At 38.0% G+C, this 27,875-nt stretch overlaps 1 protein-coding gene across 2 annotated transcripts in view; it reads left to right on the forward strand.

The window, feature by feature from the left end:
• Positions 1-27,875, forward strand: part of TPK1 (thiamin pyrophosphokinase 1) — a 274,215-nt gene that overhangs the window by 66,467 nt on the left and 179,873 nt on the right. Inside the window, exon 4 of one of the 2 annotated variants that reach the window (XM_008153985.3) lies at positions 25,868-25,937. The exons of the other annotated variant lie outside the window; for it this stretch is intronic. Within the exon in view, the coding sequence (XP_008152207.3) occupies positions 25,868-25,937 (70 nt within the window). The remainder of the gene's footprint in view (positions 1-25,867; positions 25,938-27,875) is intronic. 2 annotated transcript variants of the gene reach the window in all.

Below are 27,875 nucleotides of genomic sequence, written 5' to 3' on the forward strand. Positions count from 1 at the left end.
ATTTAGATGACTCAATCATCCATGATTATTTTGGGCATTGATCTATTGCCCTTTATAAAGATGAGAATAATTTGTTTTTCTTGTAAAACACCAGTTAGAAAGATTCATTGAATTACTTTATGACCATTATAAACTTCTGTCTGGATATTCTGTAGGTTATTATTTCACATTAAGACCAATCTTAAATGTAATTTTTCTCTAATGTAGTACAACTTCCACAATATAAATCATAAGTGTTCCATGTTAATATCCAGTATATTAATTATACTTAGTATTCAACAGTGAATTCAGAGTTGATATTTATTTAGAAAACATTTAACAGAAATCATAAACATTTTGCTCTAAAGGGCCCTACCAAGAAAGTGAAAAGACAACCCACAGAATGGGAGGAAATATTTGCCAATCATAGGTCTGTTAAGAGGATTGTATATAGAATGTATAAAGAACTCTTACAACTCAATAAGAAGATAAATGACCCAATTAAAAAAATGGTGCAAAGGGTCTGAATAGACAATTTTCCAAGGGTAATGTACAAACAGCCAACATGCATGCTAAAAGATAGATACTCTATATCATTAGTCATAAGGGACATGTAAATCAAAACACAATGAGATTCTAATTCCACCCACTGATACCTGGCATAGAAAAGTTAGATTTGTGTTGGTAAAGGTGTGAAGAATCAGAACTCTCATACAGTGCTGGTAGGAGTATAAAATGGTGAAATCACTTCCAAAGGTATTCTGTCAGTTCATTAAATACCATGTGACCCAACAGTTTCTCTCCTAGAGAGAAATGAAAACATGTCCACACAAAATATGTTCACCAATGTTCATAGCACCATTTTTCATAACTGCCAAAGGGTGGAAACAATCTTGATGTCTATTAACAATTGAATGAATAAACCAATGTGCTATATTTATGAAATGGAAATTTACTCAGCCCTAAAAAATGCAGTATTAATACATGCTACATAGATGAACCTTAAAAACATTAAGCTATATGAAAGAATCCAGATACAAAAGACCTCATATTACATGGTTCCATTCATACAAACTATTGAGAACCAGTAAACTTACAGGTACAGAAAATATATTAGTGATGCATAGACTCTAAGGAATGGGAAATTAGAGAGAGTGACTACAATGTATGAGGTTTCTTTTTATTTTAGAGTGATAAAAATATGTTAAAATTGACTGTGATGATGGTTGTACAAATCTCTGAATATTCTAAAACCATTGAATATTTAAATGTGTTAATTTTATGGTAGGGTAAGTAAGCTGTTACAAAAATTAGTAGGCTATTTTGCTTTCATTAGTATGTTCACTTTTTATTTTTGGTTTAGGTTTTAATTTAATTTTATTTTATTTTATTGTTGACAATATTGCAAATGTCCCCCAATTCCCACCTACCTTTACCTACCTCCTCCCAGGCCCTGCCCTACCCCAGGCCTTCACCACACTATTGTCTGTGTCCATTGGTTATGCACATCTAATCTAATAATAGACAAATATGCAAATTGACCACGCCTTCGCCACACCTAAGCCACGCCCACCAGCCAAGCCACGCCCACCAACCAATCAGGAAGAGTATGCAAATTACTCCAACAAAGATGGCGGCTAATTTGCATATCAAGACAGCATCCAAAGAAGCCAAGAGCTGCAGAAGGGAGTAAAGCTTCGAAGAAGCAAGCAAGCCGGGGAGGGGGGGGGAGGAGAAGGGCGGGGTGGAGGCGGGGCCGGGGGCGAAGGGAAACGCGGGCGGGCTGGAGGAGAAGGCGGGGCGGGCGACAAGGGCGGAGCGGAGGCGGGGCCGGGGCCGAAGGGAAACGTGGGCGGGCTGGAGGAGAAGGCGGGGCGGGCGGCAAGGGCGGAGCGGAGGCGGGGCCGGGGCCGAAGGGAAACGCGGGCGGGCTGGAGGAGAAGGCGGGGCGGGCGGCAAGGGTGGAGCGGAGGCGGGGCCGGGGCCGAAGGGAAACGCGGGCGGGCTGGAGGAGAAGGCGGGGCGGGCGGCAAGGGCGGAGTGGAGGCGGGGCCGGGGCCGAAGGGAAACGAGGGGGGGCTGGAGGAGAAGGTGAGGCAGGCGAACAAGGGAGGAACGGAGGCGGGGTAGAGTGCAGCAGGAAATCCTATTGCAGGATTTTTCCTGCAACGGGAAAGCTAGTATGAATATAAGTTCTTTAGTTAATCTCTTCCCAGCTTCCCTCTTCCCTTCCCCAACCCCCCAAGACATGTCAGTCTGTTCTGTGCCTCCATGCCTCTGGACCTATTTTGTTTGTTTGTTTATTCATTAGATTCTACTTATAAGTGAAATCATGTGATATTTGTCTTTCTCTGACTGGCTAATTTCACTCAGCATAATACTCTCTAGGTCCCTCCATGTTGTCTCAAAGGGTAAGAGACCCTTCTTTTTTACAGCTGCATAGTATTCCTTTGTGTAAATGTACCACGGCTTTTTTATCCAGTCATCTACGGATGGTCACTTGGATGGTTTTCAGATCTTAGTTATTGTAAATAATGCTGCTATGTATATAAGGGTGCATATATTCTTTCTGATTGGTGTTTTGGGTTTCTTAGGATACATTCCTAGAACTGTGATCTCTGGGTCAGACAATAGTTCCACATTTAAGTTTTTGAGTAAACTCCATACTGTTTTTCATAGTGGCTGCACCAGTCTGCATTCCCACCAGCAGTATGCTAGTTTTCCCTTTTCTCCACATCCTCACCAGGCCAGCACTTATTGATATATTGATACCTTTTAGTTAAAGTTGACTTTGCTGCCTTCACACAATATTCATGACCACTCTGGTAGGTGTGAGATTATATCTCATTGTAGTTTTAATTTGCATTTCTCTGATGATTAGTGATGTTGAGCATTTTTTCCTATGTTTCTTGGCCATCTGTATGTCCTCTTTGGAGAAGTGCCTATATAGGTCCTGTGGCCATTTTTTATATTGGGTTGTCTTCCTTTCATTGAGCTGTATGAATTCGTTATATATTTTTGAAATTAACCCCTTATCAGATGTGTCATTGGCAAATATGTTCTACCATACAGTGGGTTCCCTTTTCATTTTGATGATGGTTTCTTTTGTTGTGCAGAAGCTTTTAATTTTGATGTAGTTGCATTTGTTTATTTTTTCCTTTGTTTCTCTTGCCCTAGGAGATGTATCAGTGAAGATTCTGCTATGTCAGATGTCTGAGATTTTGCTACCAATGATTTTCTTCTAGGATTTTTATGGTTTCATGATTTAAGATGTTCACTTTTCTTAAGTGTTAATTTATACCAAAATTTGTCTGACACTGTGTCCTTTCTCCTGGATACATCCATGTAGTGTTTGGGTCAGTACTTCTCAAATTTAACATGTATCACATACAGGGCCTCAACTTCAGCACTTTGGATTCATTAGGTCTTAATTTTTACCATTCAGATCTTTTACACGTATTTTTGGGTTTGTACCTAAATATTTTGATTTCTTCGAAGTGATTGTAGGTGATACTGTATTTCAAATTTTGGTTTCTATATGGTTGTTGTCATTATATAGAAATGTGACTGATATTTGTGAGGTGGAGAAGAGATCCTAATTTGAAAATTGACAGTAGTTGTTCCATAGGAAATAATGAACCACACAAAAGACTCTTATTTAAGTATAATCTTAATATTTTTTTCATAATTTTTGAGGTTTTGTATAATGTTCAGCCACACCATAAAAATCCTTTTAAATGTATCATTATTTTTGGAAAAAATTTTAGAAAAAAATTTGTTCAGAGAAAATAATTAGCCAAGGAAAAGAGTGATCAACGATACAAAATGATTTTGGAATACATTTATAGTGTAGTGTATGCAGAAATAATAATTCAAGTTTAATTTTTCTTTGTGCTGTTTTTTAGACTAAATTTGTTTTGATTTTGTGCTTAGTTTTAAAAAGTCAGCTTGATCAGCCTTGCCTCTAAAATTACTCAATGTATCTCCTCCTAAATAGACACTAACATTAAACACAGTGATTTGGACATCTGGTTAATGACATTTAATATGAATTTACACATATTCATTTACTCATTCAATCATCTATTTAAAACCATATATTAAATGTATTCAGTAGTCAGCACACACAGATTCATATCTGAAGTCTTGTGGTGGATTTATGTGTTATTTTCTCAGTAACCTAAGGTTTGCTCTTCTCTGATAAGACCTCCCTTTATTAGTTAAAGTTGTCTTTGCTGCCTTCACACAATATTCACGACCACTCTTTATTGGTTGTGGAGTTATGACCAGCATAAATAAAGAAAGCAAGCAGAGAAAGAAGAGGCAGAATAGACCATTTATTTTCATGCATTTTGGTTGCCATTTAAATCTCAATTGACAGAGTAAAGTAGAGTTTAATGGTCATCCTTAACAAGTCAGGAAAAAAATGTGCAGTTCTATCCCTCCAGTGTTATGTTTTATGGATATATCACATTTAGTTCAGAATAATGATGATTCAATAAGGACGTTTTATTATTTAAACGTGATGAGTAGGATTGGGAAGGGCTGTTTATTCTTTCTTTCCATTTCACTATAATAGTTTGACAAAAGTGAGAGACACTGACTGATGCTATACACAAACTGTGTTTAATGTTTTTATAATGAAGTGCTGGAGTTAAAATAGAAATATCTCTAGCCTCATTCAGATCCTAGTGTGTTGGTTCGTTGTAGGTCTGTCCAGCTTCTTTTCAAATGTATATTTTAACCTTTTGCACTCGGATGTCAAGTGTGACTTGACACGGTTAGCATCTGTAGCAGCTCTTTTTATACTCTTTGAATGTATCAATAATTTGAAATATAAAAAAAATCCAAATAAATAAGTTTGTATGAAAAGAAACTCCAGTTTTTTATTCTACTGCTGCGCTTTGTAAAATCTGGGGTATTTAAAAAATTAAATCCCGAGTAGAATAAAGGAATCGAGAAAAAAGCAAGCGAGTGCAAAGGGTTAAGGATTATATATATATATATATATATATATATATATATGTATATATATATACATATATATATATGTATATATATATATGTATATATATATATATATATGTATATATATATGTATATATATATACACATATATATATATGTATATATATATGTATATATATACATATATATATATATGTATATATATATATGTATATATACATATATATATATGTATATGTATATATATATGTATATATGTATATGTATATATATATGTATATATATATACATATATATATATATGTATATATACATATATATATATATATATATATATAAGAAGAGAGAGAGAGAGAGAGAGTAATATGCAAATTAGGCTGGGACGCCGTATGGGGTCACAGACAGAAGAAGGTTGCGCGCACAGGTGAGGCCTGGAGCGGAGACGGAGATAGAGACAGGGGGGCCTGCCCGAGCGGGCGCAGTGGTTCGGGCGGTCCCAGAGCGGACACAGGAAGGGGGTCTGGGGGACGCTGCAAGTCAGGCGCAGGTCCCGGTCCCCCGCGGCGCCTGTCCTGCCTGACTCCCACGACGGCCGGTGCTGCGCGAGTCAGGCTCTGGTCCCGGCTGCCTGTGGTGCCAGAGAAGCAGGGTTTCAGATAAGGGGATGCAGCATTCCACTGCTTTCTTGAGTTTGTGGTTTCCAAGGAAACAGCCAGAAGGGATGCCAGCGCCTATCTAAGTAGGGTCTTCATTTAAATCGAGCCTTTCCCGCAGTGAATGACCCCAACCTTCTCTGGGTCAGGCAGGTTCCTGTGGAGCGCAATCTCCACGCAATATGGGGCCTCAGTTTCGTTCAGGCGATCTCATGCACATTAGCTTGGGGCAGCAGGGAAGGAAGGGAAAAGGCATCAATGGCATCACGGCCACAACTGGTCACCAGGAGGTGCATGGAGCACCTCTCGGCCCGGTGCCCCGCAGGGTACCTTCTTGCATGGCAGGAGGCGGGGCGCCTCCTCGCGCAATTTTAATCGTGCGCTGGGCCTCTAGTTGGAATATAAATACATAGGATTATGTATGTGTATTGTGTGGACAAAAGGGGCCACATGCTAACCTGACAAGCTCAGGGAAGGTCTGCATGGTAGTCTTACAAACTCAGAGACCTAAAGTAACCACAAAGGATGGTCTGAAATTAAACTTTAAAAGTAGTTATGGTGGGTAGTTGCCTCCTAGGCCGGTATCTTCCTTGACAAGGTCAGTCTTTACCTTAACTGAGCTTGTGAAGGCAGCCTGAGCCCCCGCAACCTGCATTCCAATGCATATGCTTGCTAGCCCCAACCCCCTTTCCACGTGTGTCCTAGCTAGCCTTGCAAAAACCTGTTTCCCCAATACTTCTGTTTTACAGAGACCATAAACCATGAACCATACACAACCCCTAGAGGGTGTTGGCAACACTGGTGCCAGCCGGGCCAGGCCTTTGGGTGAAATCTCATTTCCCCCATTCCAACCCAAGGGGGGCTGCAAAGCCTGTGAAAAGTACGGAAGTCTGGTCCATATTTGGAAGACAAAGAAACTAAGGGGACAAAAGGGAAGGCCTCCTCCTCCCTCCCCACCCCCCCCACTCCCCCACATTCTGTGCTCAGATTTGGGATCTAATTCCCCTGGGCCATTCAGCACCAGTCCTTCCTGTAATAAAGTGTCCTTCCTGATCTTCTGAGTGCCTGTTGTGTGTTGTCTGGTCGCCTGGTAGATTCTGTAACAAGCTTATTGTCTTTTTGCATCTACCATAACACATCATTGAAATGTCAGGGTAACTTGTAACTTCCCTTTTCTCTAGACCCCTGGGGCACAACCAAATGTGCTTGGGCGCTAGGACAGAGACCATAACTTCCTTCATTGTTATTGTTATCATGTTAATTGTTGACTGTTAACTATCCTGTACCCACCTAAGTAAAAGAAGTATGTTTTTATCCAATCCCTGAGGTTTCCCTGCTTTGCTTTCACCCACCTCTCTAATCTATCACCAGTGGAGTTCATGCAACTCACTTATGTCTCCCCCTTTGATTGTAATGTGTAAAAATAGGAGAAAAACCACCATTCCTCCCTAGCATTATCCCAATCCCTTGAGATTCCGCTTCCAGGCAATTGTGGACAGTTTGGCTCAAATAAACTCACAAAAAATTCTTTACAGGTTTGAATGTTTTTATGTTAACAGTAGTCAATAATCTTTTATAATGCTTTACCTGCAAAATCCTTTTATTGAAGTAAAATCATATCTGAGAAATCTTCTGGGAGTTCCCAGGTCAGTAAACAGATAAAAGTGGATGGGGTTGCTTTGGTTGAAGTTCCTCTGGCCACCAGGCCTTCCCACTGCTGCCTCTAAGTCTCTCCACTGATCTGTCACAATGTATATGAATAACAGTGATTTTTACTAATCCTTCCTTTGCTATTCCTTAGGTTTATCTTCTCTATTTATGGTAGCTACATTGAGAACTACCTTTGGATTATAAAGAAATTTTAAAATGGTTGAATGATGTATTTTAACTAGTTTGAATGGAATACATCTATAGTTGTTTCATTTTGCTTACTTCATGAACTTATACCAATGTAGGCAATATGGCTGTTTAAAGATAATATACAGAATTCCATTATGTTTACCATTTTACTATTTGTTAACCAGTTTCCTTATGTTGGTTGCGTAAGCAGATAGAATGAAAAGGAAAAAGATAGATGCTCAAAATGAATTGTTCTGTAAATTTAACATGATACATTTTGTATTTTTAATTATGTGAGGTTTCAACCAATATTTAGTCATCATTGTCTTAGTCTAAGTGGGATTTCTAGACACAACATTGGTGTATAGCTTGGCATAAAATTTTCTGTTTATGACGGAAAGAAATACAGGCTCTGAATTACAGTGCGTACATTTTTTTTTTTACTTTACAATGGTGCAAAAGTGATACACACTTAGTAGAAACCGCATTTCAGATTTTGAATTTTTATCTTTCCCTGGGCAGTGGCAGTGAGCATGTTCAACTGGTAGTTCAGAGGTATATGGAAGGGCAGTATAGGTAGGGTTTTCAGTTATTGTTTTATATATTTTGCAGTTATGTTTAGTGATGGCTGTAATTTGTTAGACTTGTCTTTTAGTCAGGATTGTTTACAATTTTCATTCTCACATTTTACTATCGTTTCCTTCAGAAGGGAGCTCTGAGTGAACTATTAGATTCATGTGATTAGATAAAAGTGGTGAGGAGGTTTTTGTTCCTAAGTGGAGAGAATAGTTTAATGTGTCCCTGTGTACTCATCATCCATCTTCAACAATTACTGGCCAATTTTGTTTCATATATATTCTCCCTCACTGGATTATGGGAAATCAAATGTCAGATATCATTTCATTTCCATTCACAAATAAGGAATTTTAAAAAAAGATTTATTTCTGGTCTTTGTTTTATGCTGTTGCACTTAATCCTATATAATAAAGAGATAATATGCAAATTGACCATCACTCCAACACACAAGATGGCCACACCCATGTGGTCAAAGATGGCTGCCCCCATGTGGACACAAGATGGCTGGCTGGGGAGGGCAGTGAGGGGTGACCAGGCTGGCAAGGGAGGAAAGTTAGGGGTGACTGGGCCAGCAGGGGAGGGCATTTGGGGGCAACCAGGCCTGCAGGGGAGGGCAGTTAGGGGCAATCGGGCTGGCAGGGAAGCAGTTAGGCGTCAATCAGGCTGGCAGGGGAGTGTTTATGGCGTGATCAGGCTGGCAGGCAGAAGCGGTTAGGGACAATCAGGCAGGCAGGCAAGCGAGTGGTTGGGAGCCAGTAGTCCTGGATTGTGAGAGGGATGTCCGACTGCCCATTTAGGCCTGATCCCGGTGGGCAGTTGGACATCCCTCGAAGGTTCCCAGATTGGAGAGGGTGCAGGCTGGGCTCCCCCTGTGCATGAATTTTGTGCACCGAGCCTCTAGTGTTAATATAATATACTTAAGCTTCTCCTATTGAAAAATCCCATAGTGCCTCCTTTGGCATGCATGAATTAAAGCAGATGCCCAGGAAAGATGTGAAAATAGATGGAATTGTTACATTTTATTTTATTTCATTTTATTTTTTTAAATTTATCTTTATTGTTGAAAGTAATATAGATGTACCCTCCCCCCCATCCAACCCATCTAGCCCGCCCCCTCCCCCCACCTCAGGCCTTCCCCACGCTATTGTCTGTGTCCATGTGTTATGTATGTAAGTCCTCTGATTAATCTTTCCCCATCCACTCACCCACCCCCACCTACCCACCTTCCCTCTGTGGTTCGTCAGTCAGTCTGTTCCATGTTTCTGTACCTCTGGATCTATTTTGTTCATCAGTTTATTTTGTTCATTAGATTCCACATAGAGTGATATCATGTGATACTTACCTTTCTATGACTGGCTTATTTCTCTTAGCATAATACTTTCTAGGTCTCTCCATGCTGTCTCAAAGGGTAAGAGATCTTTCTCTTTTTTTGCTGCTGCATAGTATTCCATGGTGTAAATATACCACAGCTTTTTTACCCACTCATCTACTGATGGGCACTTGGGCTGTTTCCAGATCTTAGCTAGTGTGAACTGTGCTGCTATGAATATAGGGGTGCATATATTCTTTCTGATTGGTGTTTCGGGTTTCCTAGGATATTTTCCTAGAAGTGGGATCATGGGGTCAAATGGCAGTTCCATTTTTAAGTTTTTGAAGAAATTTCATACTGTTTTCCATAGTGGCTGCACCATCAGCAGTGTACTAGTGTTCCCTTTTCTCCACATCCTTGCCTGCACTTGTCATTTATTGATTTGTTGACGGTAGCCATTCCTATAGGTGTGAGGTGATGATACCTCATTGTCGTTTTAATTTGCATCTCTAGGATGATCAGTAACTTTGAGCATTTTTTCATATGTTTCTTAGCCATCTGTATATACACTTTAGAGAAGTATCTATTTAGGTCCTTTGCCCATTTTTTAATTGGATTGTTTGTCTTCCTTTTGTTAAGTTGTATGAGTTTCTTATATATTTTGGATATTAATGCTTTATCAAATGTATCATTACCAAATATGTTCTCCCATACAATGGGATTCCTTTTTATTTTGTTGATGGTTTCTTTTGCTGTGGTAGAAACTTTTTGAATTGTTACATTTTAGATGTTGTGATCAAACATGCTCCCAATCGTTCATTCTGCTTTCCTAGATAGAAAAACATTGGGTCATCTTTGATGCTTCCTTTTCTTCCTTCCCTCCTTTCTGATATGTTGTCAGACTCTATTGATATTTTTTATTATTTAAATGTCTGTTTAATTCACTTTTAACTCTGTATATCCACTGCTGCCATCTTCCTTGACTGATCATTATATGTCTCTCAAGCTATTTTCTCAGATCACATTTTCTTTTCTGTTGCCATTCATCTCTCGGGCTGCCCTTCATAGCTTTCACCATATCCCTTTGCAGTAACTACAGTATATACTCCATCCCATTTCAATTCCTTTTTCTGATATTCAGTTTCTTCCATAGTGGACCCTGTCATAACCTCATCTTTTTTTATTTACCAGCATAAACCATTCAGTCTGCTCTCCAGAATGTCCTTCCTTTGTGCTGGGCCAGCCTCACTCTTGCCACTCTGCTGCAATGTATATTCTCTACTTGGTCTGTAAATCTGTCCTCTCTTTCCTTTGGTTTCTGGTCTACATTTCCCTCAAAGTCCAGTGTGTTTCCTTCTTCTGTCAAGTCCTTCTTGATGACTCCAGACCTATATTGATCTTTTCCTTTTCAGAACTTACCCAAGTGTGATTAGTGGATGATATGACATGGAGTCTTCGGTTGCCCTTGTTCTTGAATTATTTCAATTCTTTTATGGCTTTCTGTTTCTAAACTGGATAGGTATGTTTTTGGGTACAGAGGCTTTTCAAAACAATATTGTACACAGGGTATGAATTTCATGTATACCTGTTGATTAAAACTCTTGAATATGATGTATACCTGGACCAGTTTAACCAACCACCTAGTTTTTTATAATACACATTCCTGTTTTTGTTGGTGTGTTGTTGTTGATTTTTTGTTGTTTTTTGCAGACTATTTCAGTTATGCTCATTCTGTGTCAAACAGCTTCTTGTTTAGATTTAGTTTCTTTGATGAATGCTGTGGGCTCATAATGCATCTTCTGTGATTTTGCCCCATCTTTCAAGAGCTCTTGTATGTCTTTGAATGTTTTTACTTTTTCATTGAGTTCTTCGAGCTACAGTGATATTTCTGGTCCTGATTTTCATTTGCTTGATGGCAGCATTTTTCTGGTGACTTTCCACTGCTTTTTTCTCTTTACTTCCTGTTTCTTATACCTTCCCTTGCCTTCCCTCCCTCTCTCTCCTTTAACTTCCTGGTCTGGTCTAGATCCTGTACTTGTTTTTATTGATCTTTGAATGAATTGAATCCCCCTTCCCGCGCCCCCCCCCCCCCCCCCCACCACTGAGTTGCACTGGTGGATGTGGGGGCTTGGAGAGCATGGGGAGTAGAAATTCTCCCTGGTTCACAGAAGCACTTTACCACACAGGGTTGTATATTGAGAGTGTTTAACGTCTACTCATTGATGCCACTGCATTGGGAGCCAGAGGCTGTTCACAATTGGGTCTTGTCTGCCTTGTCTGCTTTGTCTCAGTGACAGTATTTTCTGCATTGATTTTGTATTTAAATCTTGAGCCAAAGGTCTCCTCTCAGCATCTTCCTATACCCCTACTTGCATTTTGCAGCCTTTAGTAGCATTTCTGCATATATGGTGATTGGGTGAGAGATTTTTGCCTAGTTTTCCCTAAGATGTAATTTTCATCTTTTTTTTCATTCTGTTTGTGTGTGTGTTTTTTGGGGGAAGAGGGGGGTTTGGGGGGGGATGGAAAAAGGACAGAGACTTTTCCACTCTGCTCTCTCAAAACATTTATCTTTAAAAAAAATCTTTAAATTTGTCAATTATTTATTCCAGCTAACAAAAGCTTTCTGTGGAGTAGTATTTAGGATTTGGTTTCATGGCTTCTTTCATTGCCTGGTGACTTTTCTTCTGCTTGTTAATTGTTTTACCGGAGGATGGGATTTCACTGTCTATTTCCCGGGTGGGTTAACACAAACAGGTGGGCATCCTACACTGTGAGGATGGTTTGTTTTGAGGGCACACCATAGTAATGACTTATTAAAAGTATGGTAGAGATCAATATTTCCATATCAGGTCACTTCTCTGGGCTATATTGTCCTCCTTTTTGCATTTATGAGGTTGTATACCTTATGAATTATTAAAACATGCTTGACTGCATCTTTTTAAAAAGAATGGAAGTATCTTTTATTTGCCTGCCTTCCCATCCTGAGGCACTGGTTTCATTTTATTATTGAATTCTACTTAGTGTTGCTTTTTATGTTCCAAGGATCAAAGCTGTAGGGAGAAAAGAGTTCTGTACTTTGGTGGGAAAGGAGATAGTTATTTTAGTTTCTATGACCAAATACCAAAAGTTGTTTTCAAACGCACTGCAGCCAAAACAAGGAAAACACAAAACACCCACTACCTGCTAGTCAGTGAAAATGACATACAGCATGTGTCTGCTAGCAGAATTTATAATTGTTTCAGATTTATAAGCATAACAATGAGGTACATTTTGCATAATGAAATATTTCTTTTTGTCCATTATGTTTGCAAGCTGCACTCCATTCATCATGTTTGCAAATAGCACAGCAATATTTGAGTAACCTGAGCCAAGTGTAATTTCCAACTATTGAAATTAATTCATTTTTAGGTCCTGTTAAAAACTATCATCTAACAATAAATCTCACTATTTTCCTTTTTACTCTGTTTATATTTCCATTGATGTTTTTTTATTTTTTTTATTATCACATGAATAAAAGTATTTTTCATTGATGCTTGGCGTGCGAGAATGGACTGGAACACAATACAGGGAGTCATAGTCTTGTCTCACTGTAACTTACTGTATCATTCACAGACCTGATTAACATTCTAATTTTGCATATCTTTGCCTCATATTTTTTTAAAAGTCACCTATAGACCCTAGAATAGAGAAAAACTAACTATAATATTATGTATTTTTATGTCCCAGCTGGTGTGGCTCAGTAATTGAGCATGGACCCATGAACCAGAAGGTCACGGTTTGATTCCTGGTTAGGGCACATGCCCACACTAGGGCTCAATCCCTAGTGTGGGGTGTGCAGGAGGCAGCCGATCGATGGTTCTCTCTCATCATTGATGTTTCTATCTCTCCCTTCCTCTTTCTGAAATCATTAAAAACATATTTTAAAAATATTATATACTTTAAAAATTGCTAAAATATGAAGATTCTACTGTTCTCATGTAGATTTGAGTCAAGACTTGAGCAAAAGTCCCAAGGTTATAAAATGCCTTCAGCCTCTTCCTTTGGGATATATAGCAGGTTCATATATGTAATGGGTGAGAGAGGCTTTGTTCTGGGAACTGCATTCCCATATCATGGATATTATTTATACAACGGCTAATTTTTTAGCCGTTGTATAAATAATATCATTTGACAGCACCTTTCACATTAGATTTGGCGATTCTGAAAGTATGGAAGTAAGTAATAGATACTATGTCTCATACATTCTTGACCAATGCTAGTGAAAATAAATGCAATGTGAGCCACAATACACATTTAAATCTCCTTGTTGGCACATTAAAAAAGTAAAAAGAAACAGGAATAATTGTAATACTGTCTTATTTAACACAGTCTATTTAGAATATTATCATTTTCAACATATAATCAATGTAAAAATTATTAATGACAATTTAATATTCTTTTTGTACCTAGTCTTAAAAAATCCAGTTTCTTACAACATACATCATACAACATATAACATACAGCACATCTCAGTTGAGACCAGCTGCATTTCAGATGCCCAATACCCAAGTAGCTAGTGGCTACCATACTGTATGGTATAGTTCTAGACTGTGGTCCCCTTGAGAGTTGGAACCATGTCTGGTGTTTGCTGCATTTCTGGCTGGTGTAGGTGCTCATTCATTCTGTGCCCACAAGTGAATGAGTGAGTGAACAAAAGATACTGGGAAGGTTATTATGTAGATTGATGCTGGTCAGTAATACTAGTAATATCAGTATCTCCTGTTGAGAGCAGTGGGGGCAAGCTTTGAAGAGATAAGTTGCCAAGTATTTATTGCAGGAGACAGGTGTGGAAATAAAGAGGGTGGTCAGTCTCCATCAAGGTGTACCTTCCAGCTGATGTCCCTACGTGCCAGCATTTGACAGCACCTTTCACATTTACAGAGAGACTAAGATGCTTCCTCTACAGTAGTTGTATCCAAATTTATAATCAAGTCCCATGTACATGTTAAAACAAATGCACGCCAGTGTGTCCGCTTTAGTTTGATACAATTGTGTAAGTCAATGCAATTCATCTGGATTGCAGTGGTTTTATGTAGTGAAAGTAATATGTGCGTGTTCTGTGACCCAGGGAACGCCCACTTAGCATATACCATTGAGATGAGGTTTTCTTCTGTGCACAGGAGGCATGGAAATAATTGCAGAATTTTTAAAAATAGTAAGAACATAGAAGTCACCTAAGCATCTATTAATAAATCAGATAAACATTTTGGACACATTCATTAACTCTGTACAGAAGTTAAATGTATCTAATGAGCTAGATTTGTATTTTGCTTCAAAAACATAATGTTTGAGTGATAAAAGCAAGTGTTGGAACACTATTTTAAAAAATTAAAAATAACACATTATACAGTATTATACATTGCTTATTGATGCAAATGCATACTATATCAAAATTTTAAAAAGTGTAAAGAAAAAACCAGCTATAGTTTGGTTTGTCATTAGAGAGAGATCTAGGGTCTAGGAAATATAATCTTATGTCATTTTTTTTTGTAACACCAAGTGCTGATGATAAAAACTGGTCATTCTAGGTTGAGGTCACAGAGGGGTTATCTTACTCTTTGTTCTTTGAGATATGGTTCTAAATTTATGTTTTATACATTCAGAGAATCTCCTTCGGGCCTATATATTTTTTGAAAGTAAAAATTCAGGATTAAAAACGAGATATTTTTCTTTATCGGTACACTCCACGTGAATTATTTCGGTCCTTTGCTGAAAAAGATGCACAGGTGGAGAAGTGCTCCTTTGATGTATGCAAGTACAAAAGTACACTTTATAACTGAATTTACTTTGTTCTGTGCATTTCAGGCTAGCATCTAATCCAGAATTTTAATTCCCTTCGGGGAAATACTCAATAAACTCAGTGTCCTACTAGGACCTCTGTATCCTCATGAGTTAAAGTAAATGGTATTTTTTAAAATCTGGAATAGCCTGAGTTTTTTAAAGATGTTGTGGCTGTGGTGTATTTCAGTTCAGTTCAGTTCAGTTCAGTTCAGTTCAGTTCAGCAAGCACTACGGAAGGCTGTGTGTGTGCCAGGTGTGCATTAGGCTCGAGGGTGACCAGAACCAAATGAATAAACAAACATTCACTGTCAGAGTGGCAAAGAACAATATTGTTTTATGAAGGTACCACTCTGTTGCCTATTAGCTTCCTTACCTCTAGCCTTCATTACCTCTCTGGGATCCTGGAGCTGGCCGTCGTGTCAGCAGGGGGCAGGGGAAGGCCAATGGGTGGTGGGGCTTTTCTTCCTGGTCCACTGTCTTTCTTGTGTCTGGTGCTTGCAGCACAGTTTTCTTCTGCAGTGCCTGGGGTCAGTCATACCTGTCACCTTCCCTTTTAGTCATCTTCCCCTGGCACCCCATCAGGTGGTGTCTCAACAGATTACTGTGAAGTGGGACACCTTCCTTGACCAGCTCTCTCCAGCACCCTTTCAGGGAGCTTCATGGTGAATCCAAGGCCAGCACCTCCCTGCAAATGGGGTCCCCGAGCACATCAGAGATAAGAAGTCTCTCTCGTCCCACCATGGAGCCCCTTCCAGTGCTGTCTACTTCCTACCTCTGCTGCTCCTGTGTTCTTTACCTTCAGCCTTCTACTGCAGTCCCTGTTAGTAATTCCCTCATATTCCAATCACTTTCACAAATGACTTCCTCTGTTCAAATTTCTGCATGTTGTCCCCTGATTGGACCCTGATGGAGACGGCAGGCAAACTGTGTTTTCTCCAGGATCCTAAGGTCGGTCAAAGTGACTGTTATTTAAAAGCTCTCTTAAACCTCTTCAACCTGCTCTCCCTTTTCTCTTAACAAGACATGATGCTAGCTCTCTGAATGGGCTGTCGAATCAGCGAATGCGAGCATCTCTGTGGCTCTTACCATCGTTCTATTGCACTGGAAGAGCCATGTGCATGATTCTTACTGGTGGAGTTGATGGTTCAGATTCTAAGCTTGTGTTGTTTCACCCTTATACTTCAGCTTGCTTTTTACTGAGCCATCTCAAATACAGGGCAGGCTTTCTGTGTAGCAAAAACAATGTGGACTTTATTACCAAGAGAATCTAGGTTCTCATTCTCACTCCACTACTGTAATAATTCTAATTCCATAACATGTAAACAACAAAATGGTTTTCTAAATCCAGGTTCTCACTCTGAAGACCACAAGAAAATTCATTATGTAATTAGGGAAAACCACTTTGTATTTTTGAGCTCATAGTCCTTGTCTGTAAGATAGGAAATAAAGCACAAGTCTTTCAGGTTCATCATGTTGTAATAAAGCCTCACTAGCAACTTGTAGATGGTCTGATTCCTTTGCTTCCTCTACAACATTTGATCTAAGACAAAATCACAATAATTTATTTTAGCCACTTTTGTAACTATGTAGTGATATCTCATTGTGCTTTTAACTTGAGTTTCTCTAATAACTAACCTAATGATGTTGAACATCTTTTCATGTGCTTATTAACAATCTCCATAGCTTTTGTTCTTCATGTTATATTTCCAGAAAAAAACATTTCTTATAATCTTCGTACACTTTTTTGAAAACAAACAGGAAAAAACTAATGTTTTAGGTTTTTCTTTCAGAATCTGTCTCAGCAGTTGTTCCTGAGCTTTCACACCAAGGCTTCTTTACCAGAAGTGACCTCACATATTCAGGTCCTTCCTAATATTTCTGTTTCATGTTTCCTTTGGTTTGGGATGAACCAAAACAAACAAGGAAACCTGAACTCAAACCCAAACAATAAAACTGCTCTGAACAGCACTTGTTAACAGTGTAGCTTCTGTCCTACAAACTGTATTTCATGTATTAAACTTTCATTAAAATCTTTGATAATGTCAGTCATTTGGTAATTAGCACTGGTATGAAATATTTCCCCTAGGCAGGACACCTTGAGGTAAATGACTGTAAAGAAAACTGGGAGAAAGCCATGCAAACCTTCACACCTCTCATAGTAAGAACACAGGTGGGTCTGTATGGTTATAATATGAATGGAACAGTAAAATTTTGAAAGATGATAGAAGGCCAAGAATAACAAGACCTTATGGGTGACCAAGCATTAGAACTCACAGGAAGGACGGGGAATAGGGAATACAGAACAGTTGTAAATGCTAACTGTGTGTGTTTGTTGCTCAATACAGGAACCTAGGAGTCATCTCTGATTCCTTTTCACCATCCTTCCCTCCCCATCTCCCCATCTAGTCTTAGCCAATCCAGGCACTTTCACCTCCCAGGTATATCTTGAAATACACCAAAGTTAGAACACTTAAATTAAAACCCATAGTGACTGCCATTCACACTAAACTCTGTTCCATCTGTGGTTGTCTTTAACTCCACTGAGCTTTGTGTCTTGCAGCCATTCCCTTATCTGACTAAACTCCAGAGCAGCTGACCTTCTGTTAATTAGTTTTAAAAAATGAGCTCTTCTTCATGCCTTAATAAATTATGTTTTAAAGACTCAGATTAATTTGTCTCTCAGAATGCCCTGATATAACTTGAAAATTAGGAAATGTGAGGGTTAGTGAGCCATTTACTCACCCACTTGAAGCGTTTTGCTCTTTCCTTGTGCTTTGTCCCACATGGTTGTAGCTCTTAACCCAAAGGAGGCCCAATTGAATTCTTACTTTTAACCAGAGCCCTCTACTTGCCATCTTTTTTTCTAGAAGTATTATCCCTAGTTCTTCTCCCATTCTTTTGATTCAAAGCCTTTAGAAAGCACCCCCTTTTTTTCTAAGCAGCATAAATTAGCTTGCTTGTTTTTGCTCAGTTGAAAAATAGCATAGTCAAATTCTAAGATTATAATGTTAGATTCTTACAATAGTTAGCAGTAAAATATGTGATTATTTTTCAGTTTCTAGTTATTTTTTATTAAGACTGAATTGCTGAAGATAAGCTATCATTAATATGAACAATTGGTGATTATTGTTTAACCAAAAGAATAGATGTATTTACTAGAAATACTCACTTAAATTGTATTAAAATATTTTTATGAAGATGTCAGAGGTACTAGAAGAGTTACAGGTATGATCAAATTAGGTATTTTTCTAGCTCTGCAAATTAAGATAAATACCACTTTTTGTGTAACAATTTTGGGTTTGATACATTTTCACTTTTGATATATGCAACAATAATCCCTCATTTGAAATGTGCCCTGCATGTAATTTCGGAGATCTGTTACTACTGTTCCATAAAATAAAAGCAGAGGGGAAAGAATTCTAGTGCCAAAGGAACAGGAAGAGGCAAATCTCTACATTCTTCTATTGTGTAGCATATTTGCATCAACAAAGTGATTTAAAAACAGCAACAACAACAAACTTTTACTTTTGCCAAGTGGACCAGCCCCCATCATTGCTCTTTTCTTCCATTCCAAATGTTGGTGGTTCTAGGCATGTCATCATTTTTGGCCATTCATAGAGATCTACCACATCTCATTGTTTTGTCGCTACACTTTACCAGTGTTGTACATTATGAAGTGAACTGAGCTAATAGAAGCTGTGACTTTTCATGCTCACTGTCTAAAGTGGTATCTGAGTGATGGTTGCTTCTCATCTGATGTGCGAGATGATGTGAAACGACCCAGCAGATCCTGGAAGACAGAGGACCTGTCTTTGGCTGTTGTAACTAGTGGCAATAATAGTAATAGGGTCTCAAATGATAGGAAAGGGTGTGGGGTCATGCTAGAAGATTAACCAGAATATTAAAGCTATCTAATGCATGCACTGATTGTATGTGAAGTCTTAGTGCTGACTCAGAAAGCTAAAGTCGAGCATAATGTGGTAGCTTTGTGTCTGGGTTAGCTATGAAGGCAGCTGGGACATAAATTGATTTGTTAATTCACCTGCTTTTGGTAGTTAGGTAGTTGTTGTTTATGGGTGACAGTCCTGCTTTTAAATGAGAAGTTTAGAGAATAGCAATGAGCAAGTTTGCCTTACAGCTATGTATTGTAACTCTGGACAGAGTGTTGCGTGTGAGTAGCCCTCCAGTTAGCGCACTGGCTCTTGGGACACTTGGCATTATCTTGGTATATTTTTGGTTGTTACAACTCAGGGGTGTTCTAGGCATCTAATGGATAAGGCCAAGGATGCTGCTAAACATCCTACAATGTGTTGGACCACCCGCACACCAAAGGCCCACATTGTGAATAGTGCCAAGGTTGAGCAACCCTGTTTATGGCAAAAACAACACGGTCTGTTATATGTTTTCTTATTTCCCATAAACTGAGTTTGTGTATTTGCCACCTGGTCCCTAAAGTGTAGTCAATCTTTAGTAAAAATGTAATCCTTCCTCACAACTCACAAACATGTATATGCTAGCTTCACATACAAAACCCTATTTTTCTGTGCAGCTTAGCTATTTGCAGCTTTTACACACTTACAAGCTTTACTCTTTTTTAGAAAAAAATTACCTGTGCCAATTTATGATAGACAATTTGATGTTTGGCTATTAAGATTTTTCAATAATGAGATATTTGGTGTCACTTAGTGTCAAAGAGGAACCTGATTGTAGACTTGACAAATAGCATCAAGAATGAGTAAATGTCATACATGCTTTAGCTCCATGGCGCATATCTAGAAGAGGAGGAGAGAAAAGGTTGCAGAGAGAAAGGAAAATAGAATTTACACAGCATACGTACTCAATATAAGTACCACGCATTATTTTCATTTGAAATAAGGATAATTCTGTGCTCCTGACTTGACTAAAATTTGAGAGAATTCCCCTCACTATTTGTGCATATTGCAAATAATGTGGGTTTTCCTAATAATTGCACACAAATATAGTATAAGTAAAACCTTTCATCTGAAGTTCTAAGTTAGCTAAGTATCAGTTAATTATGCGTTTTGGTGCTCCTGTGAGCAAAGGAAATTGTTGTGCTCTCTCTGTCAGAGAGTGTATATTCCCATGCAGTGCTTTCAATGAAAGTTTTCCTACATGAGATGAAGCCTTGATGGGGAAGCAGGTTCATCTGTTTGTTCACCTGTCCAGAAACTAACTGATTTGGAACATAATCAAGGCTTTTCTGATGATAGTGTCTAAAATAATAGGCAAACTATCTACAAAAATACAAGCCCTTCTTCTTAAGGGCTTGATCTGGCACAGATGTGAGGAATACTGTGTCTTTAGTACAAATGAATAAGGCTAGTGCCAGGCTGGTGCCCATGGCTGTGAGACTCAACCAGTGCTCTTATCTCCTCGCTTTCTCTCCACTGTTTGGCCCTCATTCTCTGGGTCAAGATGATGGATCACAGGACCAGGCTTCCACTGTTAGGTTGCTGGACAATAGAGAAGGGAACCTAGAAAGTTTTTAGGCCTCATTATCTTTGGCACATCTCTGCCTCTGAATCAGTCACTCTGGGCAGAGAGTGCAAGGGCGAGGTTCCCTTGAAGAAAATTATGCAGAAATTAAATCTTTCTTCTAACCCAGTCCTCTTCTGCAGAAGTACCACTGTAATCAATTTCTTGTGCTTAAAATTGTATAAATGTAAAAGTAAATACCTTTATCATTTTATATACAGATAATAGTAAATCCTGTGTTTGTTTTTTTTCCCCCTCTTTTATCATTGATTAATATATTTACTTAACGAAGTAACTTTGGCCTGATTCTTAGTTTTCTTGAATCTGGTATATTCCTCTCCATTTGAGTTGCTCTACTGCAAGGAAGACTTGACCAAGATTTATTTAAAATTGCTAATAACAATGTATCTTGTAAGAGATAGCACAATATAGGAGTTTTATTTTTTTACTAGAGGCCCAGTGCATGATTGAATCATGCACGTGTAGGATCCCCTACACGCTTTCGCTTTTCGTGGTGGAGCTGGGTGCCTGTCCACTGGTGCCGGAGCAGACAGGCTCCCAACTCCCATGCTTTTGATGGTCCGCGGCCGCTGAGGGGGGCTACCCTGCTGTTGAGAGGTGCAGGGGGCAGGACTCCCGCCCCCTGCGCCTCTCAACGGCCGCTGAGGGGGGCTGCCACGGACACCTGGCTACCCTGCCCATGAGAGGCGCAGCTGGGTGTCCACGGCAGGCCCCCTCAGCGGCCGCGGATCTGGCTGTTGAGAGGCACAGAGGGAGTCCCGCCCCCTCCGCCTCTCAACAGCAGGGTAGCCCCCGTCGTCGGTGGCAGCGGATCCGTGCCTCTCAATGGCCGGATAGGCCACCCCGAGTCCTGCCCCCCAGCCTCCCCACGCCCAATCGTGGGCGTAGCAGAGTGATGGTAATTTACATGTTACTCTATTATTAGATAGGATTGTTCCATAATAGGGCCAGGGTATATTTTACCAGCATTCAATTGGTGGCCATTTAAGTTTGTTACTAGTTTTTCATAGAATTTCTGGATTTTAGAGGGCATGCACAGTTAAATTTTTATATATCTGCCCAACTGTCCCTCAAATTTGTAGCCTTATCAACAAGATTGTTATAGAACCTGTTTGCCCATGCTCTTTCCTTCTAGTTTTATCTATGTTGTCTCTCTAGTCTCTGAAAAATTTTGTGAATTTGGTAAAATATATATAATTATTTGCATTAAAATCAGCATTCTTGGAATTAGCTCAAAGTCTTAGTACTAACAGGTACTTGATTTAGACTAGAATTGAAATCTTCTGTATCTGGTGTTCTTTTAGTTAACTGAAACTGAAAAATGTTTCTTTAATTTTACTTATTCTTCTAAATTTTTGGAACTAATTTAATACTCTATTTTTCAGGAAGTCAAATTATATTTGTCCAACTTTCTTCAGTGGAAATTAATGAAATAACCAATTAGTATCTATTTAAAGTGAAAATCTTCATTTTCAGTAACTTTAAATTACATTATGCCAGGGTAAAAAAATTGAGAGCTTAAGATCTGTTTAATATATTCACTGGTGGTACCAATATATAAAGGTTTATAGATATTTGAATGCATTTTAGTCTTCAGCTGTTTATCAGCTTGATGCATAGTAAAGAATTGCTCGGCCATTGAAGTTATAGTATTTGACAAATCTGAAACAATTTTGCTGAATAAGCCAATGAACTTTTTATATTAAAAAATAACTCATGCAGTAATTTCTATTCATTCAAGCTTGGAACAGTTTAAATGATGGAGTGAACATACTTTTGAGGCTGATTCATTATGATTTATCAAAAATATCTTATTAAGGAATGCCATCTACTTCTGGTTCTTTTAGTTGGTCACTTTCATTAACAGTGATATTTTGTTCATTTTTCAAATTGCTATCAATGAATTTATGCCAACATTATTTAGAACATGCTTGAAGGATTTTACATTTTCAATGCAGTTTTATTTATGATGTGGAATATATTTTGAAATAATTAAAGCATTTTTGTTAATAAAATTTTAAATGTGGTAGAACACATCATTTTTATCAAGCTTTATTGAAAACAAAATAGTTTTAGGGGCAGTGTGGAACTTGTTCTTTTTAGATGGGTTGCACCCCAACATGTAGGTCAAGAGAGAATAGTGTATAGGTTTCATCAAGGTTATTTTGGCTCCCTTTGCATTTAAAACAGGAATAAAGGTGGACAATTTTACTTTCTGTGATCTAGTTATCTCTCTTTTCATAAACTATTCTGCAATATCAATTTAAATCTAGGTATGATAAATAACAGGCATTGGAAAAAGGTTCTGGATTGTAAAAATAACACTGATCTTAGCTGAACCAGATTTACTAATAAGCAGTTTTACAGATTTATGCACTGAAATTCTTCTCTCCGTATTCTCCCACTGCATTTTGTTGCTTTTATTATAGCACTCCTTAGAATCTACAGGGCATTGCACGTATATTTGCTTGTTTCTCTTTTTTCTACTATAATGTGAGCCTGGTGTACTAGATCTGTTTGTTATTCATCTTTCTATCGTAGATAGGGCCTGGTACATAATTGGTATAATGTTGACGTCAACTGATCTTGGCAAAATAATATACTGTGAAAATTATTCTGTTTGATCATCTTAGCTGCTAAAAACTATTCCTTAGATTTTCATATTACTTCATTGAATCCGTTTTACATAAAAGGATCCCATGTGCTTGTTAATTTGTTTACAGAGAATTGTTTTGTACAGTTGGAGGGTAATTATTAATAGTTCACCATCTGTTTCTATTTATCAGTCTTTCCAATCTCCATATTCAGTTACTCTAAGCCAGATATTTTATGTGAGATGATCACTCCACTTTAGATTTTGATGACTTTGAACTTTTAGGTTTTGATATTTTTAAATGTGCAGAATGTTCTGTAATCTTTTGCAAGTAATTTTTGTGGCTTAATTTGCATTTGGGTGCCTTTCCTTATAAGGAACTGCGCATTATTGGTAATTGGAAATATGAGATATCTGTCTCAGATGTCTTTGTAAAATTCGTATTTTTGTTTTTCACCTTTGAAGTAACTCAGGCTTTACTTTTCTATCAACATGAGACTTTAAACTGTATTTTAATTCTAATAAAAATGGAGAAAGAGGACTCATTTATTTTCTTTTTATTTTCTTTTTACCTCCCTTTATATCCTTTTACCCTCCCCCATTTATAAAATGATCATCTAAATTTCATCTACATGCATTTAGAACAGCATCAAAGAGTATTGTAACTTTTTTGTTTGATTATTTTTAATTATAGTTAACATTCAGCCTTATTTTATATTAGTTTCAGGTGTACAGCATAATGGTTAGAAAATCATATACTTTACAAAGTGTTCCCCCAATATTTTCAGTACCCAACTGGAACCATACATAGTTATTATAATACTAGAGGCCCGGTGCACGAATTTGTGCGTGGGTGGGGTCCAGCCGGCTTGCCCTAATCAGGGCCCAATTGGGGCCGGGCTGGCTGGGTGGGGGAGGGGGGTGTGGGAGATCAGGCCGGCCCCGACCCCAATTGGGGTGGTGGGGGTGATCCGTGGCTGCAGTGTGCATCAAAGCAACCAGTCATTCTGGTCATTCAGGCATTCCAGTCGCTTGGTTTTTATATATATATATATTAATGACTATACTAGTATTCCCTATGCTGTACTTTACATCCCTGTGACTGTTTTGTAACTACTTCTTAATCCCTTTACCTTCTTCACTCAGCCTCTCAACCCCCTCCCCTCTGACAACCATATGTCAGGACTCTTATTTAGTGAATGCTTACTGTGTTCCAGTATTGTGATGAGCATTGTATATATTCATTAGATCACTAATTGCTTAATAATCTATATCATCCCCACTTACAAATGAGAAAGCTGAAGCAAAAAAGGAATATATCTTGGCCACTTGGTCTCTGTTTTGTTTCTGATACAGATCAAAGAAAATAGTTTATAAATGGGTTAGTGGAAAATACATTAGGACTTTTATTTCTGCCAATGTACTCCATTAGCTATCCTTTACACTAGCCTACCTGTTATAAAACACCTGGAATATTATGAAGGTTCTTTTAAATGTATAGCTCAATTTGCCAAAAGGTAAGAGGATTTCGTAAGTGCCACAGAATGAAGAAATAACTCAGAATACTTGTTTCTTCTGAAGCTGCTGATGCCCAGGGTCTTTACTGAGCTGTGGGACTTAGAGACTTGTGTTTAACAGTTATTGGGAATAGGAGGCAAGGCTGTGGTCGGTCTGTTCAGGGTGAGGAATTAGAACCTCAGACATCTCTGCATTCACTCTCATCACCCAGGATAAAATATAAAGCTTGATCCTAAACCATTAGGTAAAGGTATTAAAAAAATGAAAGATGAAATTAAGGCCAAGAGACCAAACATTTCTAGGAAAATTAGAAATTAGAGAACTAACAATAAATCTAGGTGTCTATGAACTGAGAAAATCTCAAAGAATATCCGTAGGAAACTTAGAGCAATATATCTAATATCTAATAACTAATCCCAATATCTAATACCAATTCAGCAACATCAAATGCTAGAGTGACAGCCAGGAGCAGGCTTAGGAAGGCAACAGATGAAAGCCCCAGTTGGAGAGACAGCCAGTCTTACTTGAATATTTTAGTTCTTCCCGAGTTTCAGTCCATTTTGCATCACCTTCACAATTTTCACAGTTTTCACACATTGTCTAGATTATTGGTGACAATATTTTCAAATAAACTTATGTTATGCTTATGATTTATTTTTAAAAGAAACTTTCTATATCACATGAAATTTGGAAACCCATAATACCTGCTATAAAGGGAATGTATCTGTAAACATTAATTTAAAAAGGGAACAGAGTTATAACTGTTACCTGTTAGTGAGTATGAGGTCTGTCTTCTGCCATACAGCAGGAAAAACAAGCTTTAAGGGATATTGAGGACATCACATCAGCAATAAGAGGAAATCGAAAAAGAGGCAGAAAGGAAATATACTGTCTGCAGGGGATTCTGCCTTTCTGGATGTGCCATGTGCAAATGTTTTGGTAACAGCAGCATCACTAGCTGAGTGTGAAATTATCTGAGAAGGGAAGTGTGACTGTATGTGTATGAGTGCCTGCTTTTCAGTATTAAACCTTTGGAAGCTATCGCTCTAAGCTTCCTATGTTGATATGCTCTTTTTTCCCCCTTTCTATTTAAAGCTCTTTTAAGAGCCTGTGCTGATGGAGGTGCCAACCGCTTATATGATATCACTGACGGAGAGAGGGAACGGTAAGCCTTCTTTAAAGCCAATGTCTATGATACCATTAATTCTGATCTTCAGTTTGTTTACTCTCTTCTTAGTCAGTGGTGACTGTTACTCTTCTGTCAAAATTAACAGGAAACCATCTCAGTGAGAGAGAGAGCTGCTTAACCCTGTTGTGTCATGTCTTTGTTTTGAATGGTAGCTCTTAGTAGAGCTAGGCCGATCATATTCTTATTAAAAAAATGAACAAACAACAACAACAAAACTCCCACCCATTCTATTTCTAAAGCCTCAGTGAGTAGCATTATCAAATATTGGTATTTTCGAGGCCTTTGAACATTGACTAAATAAAACTCCTACTAGTAATTGGAGTTGTTATTCAGTTTAAATGAATAAAAAGTGATCTGTAAACAAAATACATGTTCTGTTGTAGAAGATTTTTATATTAGTGTTGAGTAAAGCTCAGTATAGTATACTCATAGTCACTTCTGAGTTATGCCCACACATATTTTAGGAGATGAATAATTTTATAATGATTTCTTATGTGTGTTGTCTGGCTTTCCTGATCTTTGCATGGTGAGTTATTTTTTTTTTTTTAAGAATACATTGATGAAAGCAAAATTTAAATCTAGCTCATAATCAACATGTTTATAGTTCAACCTCTTTGCAGACATAAGAATTTATAGTCAAGATATAAGTAGACTAGCTATGAAATTTAGTTTCACTTCTGTCATATATGTTATTAAATGTAGTGAAATGTTTATAGGTTGAAAAATCACCCCCTTGCTGCAAAAAATAAAATGAAAATATTATGATGCAACATACTCTAGGTGTGAATTAAATATATGTATTTTGAAATGTTGTAAAATACATCTTTATAGCATCAAGTTTTTTAGCTTCAGGTTTCTGAAATTGAAGGAAGGCCTGTTTCCTTTGAGATTGGAGCTTAATCAAAGAATATAGCAATAATAGCCTAGAAAATGATTGTAACTCACAACATTTTGTGCTTCTTTATTTTAACTTCTAGATTCCTGTGAGTGTGTTCAGTAAGACCTGACATAGACAGTGTGCAAAACACACACACACACACACAAAAACACAAAAACAAACTCAAGTGTGTGTTACAAAAAGTGCCTAGGCCAGTTCATTCAGGGAAAAGCGTAATGCATGTGAGTCCAAGATGATGGATTGGGTCATGTTTGTTTCTGCCTGTAGCCTCCTTGCTGGCGGCAATCTAGTACTGAATACTGTTTCTCTAATATTGTAGGTGTAGCTCATGAACATAATCATATAAACAAGAGTTGTGGAAGGATGCTATCTAGTGCTTCCCAACTCTTCCATAATCATAAGAACCATCTAGAATGCTTGTGAAAAATGTATTACTTTAATTGGACTGGGTTGGACACAACACTATAATTCACACTTAAAAGCAAAACAGATGACCAGATTTGGGGAGTGAGTACCATTATTTGTGCCAAATTTCAAAATAATCATTTCCAATATTTCTTAACACATTTATAAGTAATCTTATGAAGCCCTCCAAGATTTATCTAACAACCATTTGTCCATATGTGAAGATGTTCAATAAGAAAATATACTTTTAGCTGATTTCCTAGTTGTAATAATATATTTGCCATGATTCCTACTCTGGTATTTGGGGACTTGGCTGGCCTGAGTAAGGGCTGAATCTCTAACAGGGAGTTGAGTGAATGAAGCTAACTGTATGATGTGGGAGTTAAATCTTTGCATTACATCTTATTAAATCCAATCACTAACTTGTGAAACTAATTGGATACAGGTGACTAAACATGATTCCTATTAATTGTATTTTTAATAGAAAGGCTTCATAATGAAAAAAGAAGACAGTATTCATGAGTTTTAAAAGCCAAGCATGGTTTGTAAACCATGGCTTCGCTGATTCTTATTGGTTTATTTATTTAGTGTCCATATCTACAATGTAATAC

Source organism: Eptesicus fuscus, chromosome 14 (assembly GCF_027574615.1).
Source record: "Eptesicus fuscus isolate TK198812 chromosome 14, DD_ASM_mEF_20220401, whole genome shotgun sequence".
NCBI classification, from domain to species: Eukaryota; Metazoa; Chordata; class Mammalia; order Chiroptera; family Vespertilionidae; genus Eptesicus; species Eptesicus fuscus.